The sequence below is a fragment of the Aptenodytes forsteri genome, unplaced genomic scaffold (assembly GCF_000699145.1).
Source record: "Aptenodytes forsteri isolate BGI_AS27 unplaced genomic scaffold, ASM69914v1 Scaffold142, whole genome shotgun sequence".
NCBI classification, from domain to species: Eukaryota; Metazoa; Chordata; class Aves; order Sphenisciformes; family Spheniscidae; genus Aptenodytes; species Aptenodytes forsteri.
The window spans coordinates 2,199,213-2,207,255 of record NW_008794598.1 but is presented as its reverse complement, the minus strand read 5'-3'; the positions used below and the strand labels follow the sequence as shown (position 1 = coordinate 2,207,255).

General features: G+C 46.1%; 1 protein-coding gene across 3 annotated transcripts in view; it reads right to left on the bottom strand.

The window, feature by feature from the left end:
• CD34 (CD34 molecule) overlaps positions 1-5,595 on the bottom strand; it is a 15,691-nt gene extending 10,096 nt beyond the window's left edge. For all 3 annotated transcript variants that reach the window (XM_009272746.2, XM_009272748.2, XM_009272749.2), the window contains exon 1: positions 5,370-5,595. In XM_009272746.2, coding sequence (XP_009271021.1) covers positions 5,370-5,448 — 79 coding nt within the window. In that variant the 5' untranslated portion in view covers positions 5,449-5,595. The remainder of the gene's footprint in view (positions 1-5,369) is intronic.
• Positions 5,596-8,043: the final 2,448 nt, after the last annotated feature.

Sequence of the window (8,043 nt, the reverse complement as noted above, 5' to 3'; positions counted from 1 at the left end):
CGAGCCTCTGCCTGCCGCCGTGGGTCCCCGCGAGCAGGGCGGGGAGGCGTTAGCTGCTTTCACAAATTTGCTTTCTTCTTGCCCCAAAATGGCAGGCTGCCTTAGAGCTCATATGGGAGAAGCTCAGAGACTAAGCATTTCGGCTGGGCGAGTACCAAATTTTGATGCAGCCCTTGCAGAGGCTCCAGGGCTCCTGGGACAGGGCTGGAGGAGGACAGGCTCGTTTCTGCCCTCATCCTGCCCGATCCTCGGGCTTACCGAGGGATGCACAAAGCTCTGCACAAAGCTGGATTTCATAGTAGTTTGGGTTTATAATCCTTGGAGGAAATACTCGGGCCTTGGAAAAGCTCATTTTGTGTGCCTCAGGAAAAATAAGTTGGATTTGCAGTTGCAGGCACAATCTCAAAGTAAATAGAAACATTCCCATTGGCTTGGGATCAGCTCTGACTCATGAGCAAAAACATCTTTGGAGGTAAAACAATGTTTGGAGAATGGTTTGCTGTTCTAACTTAAAGTTTATATATTGCTTCCTGGTACGTTACAAAGATGACACTTCCAGCTTTTCCTTCTGAAATGAACTATATGAGTCAGTGAAAATGCATTTCTTCCCATTTCTTAACCTTTTCTATTCTTAAGATCTAGTTCCACTTTTTACAAACAGCTTCGGTCTCTACGCCAGGGCTGTTGCAGTTTAAGATTCTTATCCAGGCACTAAAGAGAAAATCATACAAAATACATTGTTTCATTTGTATTTCTGCCCAGGGAGCCCGAGCTCCAAGAAGAATTACTTCATCCAAACAACCCTTCCAGATGGAGCAGCACTGACAGGTCCTGATCGGCTGCCCAGCACCAGCGTCAGGGCAGCGGCCGGGCTCGATGCATCCGCTGCCGGTTAAACATGCATTTATGTGTCGTGCACTGCGGTACTGTCCTGGCAGGAATTGTTCCGAGTTGGGGTGTTCACACTTTGCTGGGTCAGGTCCAGAGAACCTGGACGGTTTATGAAAAGCAAAGACCGAGATCGCCGCAGTTCATTTTGGCAATGGGTGACAGCAGGATGAGCTGCTCGGCTGTTCCTGCAGCCGGTGGGTGGTCGCACCGGAGGGTGCTGAGCGGGGAGTGCACCCCAGCTCGGCCCCACAGGGCCACCCACGCTGGTGCATCCATCCCGTCCCATCCCGTCCTGTCCTGTCCCGTCCTGGCCTGTCCTGGCCCGGCTGCAGCTGCTCTGGGTGTGGGAGCACCGGGGGGGAGGTGGGGGCCCTGCCGAGGGCTCGGTGCAGGTGTCTGGAGCTGGGATTTAGGTTCTGGAAAGGCTTTTATTTAAGGGAGAAGTTTTTTCTCCCTCCAAGACAGTTCAGTTCCAACTGGTTAAATCACCAAGTTTTTCTGATGAATTTTACAAATCAAAAGCAGGAGGCATGACTGCATGCCCAGAATAATGAGTAGCACAAAGTTAAATCCACGCTTTGCATACAGCCTTGTGTTTGCATGGACATTAGCAGGAAACTTCACATCACTAGGACAATGTAGCGCCTGGACTTGACCTCCCCAAGTGCCACAACCACCCAAGCACCTTTGAACTATTCCAGATGTTTGTAAAGCACCAGAGGTATTTCTAATCAAAGTCTTTTCACCACTGAATATCATAAATTGAAGCCTGGATCACTGCTCAGTGTAATTTGTGAGAAGACTTGTCACATAGTATTTCTTTTTCTTCCCTTTATTGTAGTGTATTGCAGGCACTTTTATAGAAAACATGGCTAAGTTTTGTGAAACCTTAGGACTCAAGAGATAAATGATCCAGATGTGAGCTGGATAATCCACATGGTGCTCAGCTAAAGTGGGTCATTTATTGCACCATACATTTTTACTAGCTTTGCTAAACTTTGTCAATTTGTTAGGATTAAGGGTTTGAGAGTTTAAGCCAAGCCATTTGTTAACCTCGGAGAAGTCTTCACCTGGTAGGGCTAGCACATGCAGGAGCAAAAGCATGCAGATGTGTGAAAGAAAACTGTACTTCACAGTAACGACTGTATTTACCTATCTAGCTTTTAAAAAGCAAATGCCTCTGATTTTTAAAGATATTTTAATAACAGGGCTTAGGAAGTATCTCAGCTCAAATCAAATTAAAAAAAGCAACAATATAAATGTTAAAGTAGTTGACTTGGTCCAACACTCATCCCTGAGCACTAAACCAGGACCACAGAAGGCAAAGCTCTGCAGTGGCTCAGGAAACAGGAGAAAAGTTTCCATAATTTGTGCCCTACTCTGCACCCGCAGCAGATTAAACACGGGGGGTTCTCCCCTGCACCTCCATCCCTGCAAGGTGGAAGGTGCGACCCACAGGGGATTCCCAGACGGTAATTGCACCTCCTATGCTGATACCGGCTGATACACGAATCTCTTGGTAAACCTTTTGGTAAACCTTTTGCTAACTGGGTGCCTACTTCAGTGCTCTGACACAGCAAGCCTGTGCCAGGATAGTTTCTCGAACTCTTCTGTGCGTTTAACAAAGTGGTTTTCCAAGCTCAGCCGGTGCACCAGAAGGGCTGCGGCTGAGCTACGGCAAAGCGCCGCAGGTGAGCTGGCACCATGGTGCTGCTGGTACCAGCGGCTGCGGAAGAGGAGGGTAAGGAAACCAGGGGAGCAGGGATCTCTGAAGCTGCGGCCAGCCCAGGCTTCCCGCAGCCGCTCCTCCGAGGGCTCCAGCCTGCATTACTCACGCCTTTCCAGTCTTACTACTCTCAGCCATGTGGCAGGAATTCAAGCGGGTGGAGCCCTCTTCCCTCTGGAAATATCTGATAAAAAAATCCCTTCCCTCCCCCTTTTCCTTCTCCCGGACAGGATATGGGTGTGGGGCCGCAGTCACGCAGGGCGCACAGGGCAGGGGGCTGCGGGGAGCCCCCCGAGCCGCCGTGCCAAACCCCAGCTGCTGGACCAAGGGTTTTCTTGGGCTCGGGGCCTCTCCAGCAGCAGGGCGCTGCTCGGGAGCCCGGCACCTTCCCAGGGACCGAGGTTGCTCCTGGCTTGCGCAGTTATGATGTGCAGCCCTCTAAAGGACATTAAACTCAAGTGGCTGTGAGTTTTAAAGCTCCTTTTTCCTTCCCTGATTTTTAGAGCTTTTCTAGATATTGCAAAAGGAACGAAGGAAAGAAAGAATGCTTTAAAATGGCAAGAAAAGAGATTTTTTTAAAAAAAATCAAGTTTGGCAGAGATGAATAAAAAAAGATATAAAACAGAAAGATAAAAATATTTGAAAGAAGAACGTGTTTGTATTAGGTACTAATAGAATAAATACATTCTTTTCCATGTAAGTTTTGAGACAAGCACAGGGCAGCTCTGCACGTGGTTTATCAATACCCAATTTCACCGAGAACCGCTCGCAGCATCACGCCGCTGCACAGGCGGAGGGCTCTCGAGCAGCCCCGGAGCACCAGCCCGCTCTGCGGACCAGGGACAAGCGTAAAGTTCTCCCACACTCATTGCAAACCAGCAGCTCCCCAAAGGATCAGGCAGACCCCAGAACTGCGTATTTCATATGCAATTCACTCCCTGCGAGGCTGAACGAGGCTGCTCGTTGCTCTGGAGTCAGACTGCAGTTAGCAGCTAGTCGGTACCCGGCCTCCGGCCTCCCCACACCGCATCCACACGTGGCATTTGTAGAAGACCTGCACCTGGCCCAGCGTGGCACGGGGGTTTTTTTTCCCCTGTAAAACGCGTGGCTTTAGCTGAAGCTGTCCCAGGGGGCAGGTGGAGGCCGGCCATCCTACCCTCGACAGCGCTGCCAGGAGCCAACCCGAGCACAAACGCCCCAGAATCGGGATTTCCATCGGGAGATGCGTAACTGAAACCTTCGCTTAATTCACTTGGGCTCCCCAAAGAGATGAAGAGCCTGCAGAGCCCCAAGGACGGGCTCCCTAGTTTTCCTCTGCTCTGTACGGCAGTTACACTGAGCAGAAATAAACCTCCTCTACTCTCCAGCAAGTGCTAATAAAGCACCGTAATATCCCGCAGAAATGTGGAGCATTGGCTGTGCCGGCAAAAGGAATGACATTTTGCAACATTAAATCCTCTGTCACCTGGTAGCTTTGTCTTTACAAAGGCAAAGCTTTTTATCACTTTTGCATCACTTTTGCATCACTTTTGCTTTGTACTACAAGGAATTCAGGTTTCGTGTTTCAGGTAAACACTGTTGTCCTACACTCTCGCTTGCTGCTCACTTCAGCCCAACCAGACAGTCCTGAGTGTTATGTGTCTCAAATAAAATTGTTTTTTTTTCTTCCTGTAGAATTAACATAGACTGGAGGCTTTTGCATCAGCTTTTTATCACTTTTGCATCACTTTTGCATCACTTTTGCTTTGTACTACAAGGAATTCAGGTTTCGTGTTTCAGGTAAACACTGTTGTCCTACACTCTCGCTTGCTGCTCACTTCAGCCCAACCAGACAGTCCTGAGTGTTATGTGTCTCAAATAAAATTGTTTTTTTTTCTTCCTGTAGAATTAACATAGACTGGAGGATCAGGCACAACGGCTCGGGTGAGCAATATACCTTAGCAGCAAAGGGAATATGAAAGGAGCACCGTGAAACAGAAGAACAAAATACAGCAAATTCTTTCAATCGATCTAGTCACTCACATTCATGTGAGTAAGGAAAAATTACTTTTGAGGAGACACCCGCAGGTTCCTGGCTCCTGTCCCAGCACGCTATGCAGCACACAGAGTGCTGCTTCACTTTTTTTAGTGCACGTTTATGACTTTATGGTTGTTGGGATTGGGACAAAAATGATAATATTTCCCTAAAATATAACCCTTTAAAAAGTACTACCTAGAGAAAATCTCTGTATTATTATTCACTTTTTCATATGATGAATATTTGAAGAGCTGGAATAGGAGATTTTAATATTTATGGATAGTCATTTGATTTTCAGAAAATGTTTAGTTCCTACCACAGAACAAAAGTAAGGCTAATTTCCACCAATGCAGGCTGAGAAACGGCTTGAACCGTGGCTGCACTTTACAGCTTTGCATCCCCTTGTGTTACCTGTAATATGGTAGGGAGCTCTTACATCCTGATTGCTCTCCTTTTCAAACCAGCAGCATTTTCTGCTTGCAGCACATCGCTGTGAATGTGTTGGCCAGGATGCCTGATGCAGTGCTGTTCTGTAAAATGTCACTGCAGTGTTCTTCGTGTGAAATTGCTGTCTCCACTGAACACTCATTAAAATGCATCCCCCCCAAGCTGCTGTTTCAGAAGTTATTAAAGTTATGATGTTATAACTTTAAAGTTGTAAAGAAGTTGCCCCATGCACTAGTCTCACGCTACTCAGTGCTTGTAGCCCTGGTATTTTCTGCAGTCAATACTCACCAGACAACTCCACAACACAGAACGCAATCCAGAAAAGCTGCCTCCACTTCATTATTTTTAAACTTCCCAAGAACAGCATTCCTGCTCGCAGCTCCCACTAAAACTGGATCTGGCTGTGACAGCTCTTGGATTTTCAGTCCTGCAGCAGCTCTGAGCTCATGTAGCTTGGTTTTAGTTCAAGCCTTTGAGATCACTCGGCTGTGGGGTGGGTTTCTCTTCAGGGGTTGTGCTTATGGTTCAAGACTGCGAGGTGGAGTTTCTCCGATTTGATTTCACAGTTTTATATAGTTCATGGCAACCTCACTATCACTTAGGTAATTTTCTCCTCCCCACTTTCCTGCCAGCGCTTCAAAACAAACAAAAGAGCAACCCTCTCCCCAGCAAAGGATCCCAAAGCCTCGCTGGGCTTAACTCTTTCCTGAGAGCTGCTTGCTTTCCCGTTAAAGTGAAGGCTCCAGCTGGAAGGAAGGATTACAGTGGAGCCTGCTGCTAAACTTCCCTCAAAGCAAAGTAAACACAATCTGATGGGAGCAGAGAAGTGGAGAAATCCCAGCTCCAGCCACCACCGGCGAGCCCCGTGCACCGTCCCAGGGCTGTGCTGTGGCCAGTGCCGTGGAAAGGGGGGAACTCTGAAAACTGGCTTCAGAATCGGAAATTTTCTCAGCAAATTAAGCAGGGAACTCAAGGATGCGAAAACATCACTGACCTGAAAAGAAGTAACTCCATTAGCTTCCCTAAATTGACTTTGGTCAAACAGCGAGCACAAATGAAATGGTTTAGAGAAGGTCTGGGGGAGAGAAAAACCCAGAGGCAAAAACTTCTGCATAAAACCTGGAGCAGAAGAGGGACTCGAGACTAATAAATAACTTCCTGGAGCTCATTTCCATTAATAACGCATTATAGAAACATTAAAAACAGTATAGAAATACTGACTTCAGTTTTATTACCAGGCTGAACTTTACCAAGTGGAAATGATTGGCCCTGGCTCTCCGTTTTTCCAGTGGCTGCACCGCAGGCGCGTGTGGGACCAGCTCTGGAACCGGCAGGACGAGGGATGCTCTGCAGCAGGCAGCAAACGGGGCTGAGTCACTGCATCCTAACGTGGCCTTAAAGAAACATGAATAGCTCCAAAAGTATTGATTTAAAAAAAAAAAAAAAATTATTTAAAAACACTTTGATGTTTCCATTTCTTGATTTTTACGTCTGGGGACACCACAGACAACAGAAATGTCTTAGTAATCATTTTGGCCTTTGGGGATAAAAAAAAAGATATGATCATTTGGGAAACCAAACTCTAGTTAAGTCTGAATTCTTCCTTTTCTTTTACAGCCAAATGATGCCATCACTAAAGGAGTCATCGCTGACAGGGAATCAAAAATGAGGTGGCCAGGAAAGTGTCTATGGAAGGAAGGACAATGAAGCACTTGCTCAATGTAATATCTTTTTGTGGACGCCCCCATTACACTTCTACAGTCATATGGCTACAGCCAGCAAGAGGATTAAAAGACAGAAAAAAAGATAGGGTAGTATTACGTACAAAGAAATCCCCGAATGGCATTACCGTTATACACGTTTAGTGCTATGACAAAATTCCAGTAGCTTTTGTTTTTAGCTTAGGACAGGGGTTGGATGAGATGATGTTTAAAGGTCCCTTCCAACCCAAACTATCCTGTGATTCTATGATAGGAAAATGTCTCTTGGAAGGAAACATCTGTAGGCAAGAAATGTGCTCCAACATCTATATAAAGATTTCTATTACGTTCAGTAACCTATTTAGTGCTATGACAAAATTCCAGTAGCTTTTGTTTTTAGCTTAGGACAGGGGTTGGATGAGATGATGTTTAAAGGTCCCTTCCAACCCAAACTATCCTGTGATTCTATGATAGGAAAATGTCTCTTGGAAGGAAACATCTGTAGGCAAGAAATGTGCTCCAACATCTATATAAAGATTTCTATTACGTTCAGTAACCTATTACTATGACAGAGCTATACAGGTCTATTAAAGACCAAAATATCAGTAACCTATTACTGAATGACAGAGCTACACAGGTCTATTAAAGACCAAAATATCCTGGTAAAATACGGTCTACAACATGGTATAAAACCTGAGTGGGGACACAGCCCGGATGTCTCCAACAGCTCCCCCCAAACATTTTCTCTTTTTTCCCCTCTCAAACACATGCACACACATTGGGGAAACACGCGACTCGGTACGTAACACAGGTTTGCATGCGTATCAGTTTAGAAAATATTTTCAAAAGATGAAATGAGAAAAGTAGAGTGAGACAAAGGTCCTATTTAAATAACAGATTTTTTTTTTTTCTAGTGAAGTGAGAATTTGGGTTGAATAACACAACTAAAAATAAAAGTTGAAATTTCAGAGTGCCAGCCACTAGGAAGACAGAACACCATCTGGTGAGGACCAACATCCCATCACACTGAACAGCACCAGGAAAAGCTGCTGAGCTGCCTCTGGCAGGACAGGGCTCGGGACCACTCTCGTACAGTGAAGGCAAAAATCTTAGAAATGCTTAGAAATTGTATTTTGGGACTAAAAATAAGTGAACTGTAGGAAAAGAATAAACCAAACCAGCTGGTGCACAGCCCCTTGTGTGCACGGGAGTTGCAGGGGAGCTCTGGACCACGAGCTGGTGCAGCCCCGACGGTGGGTCCC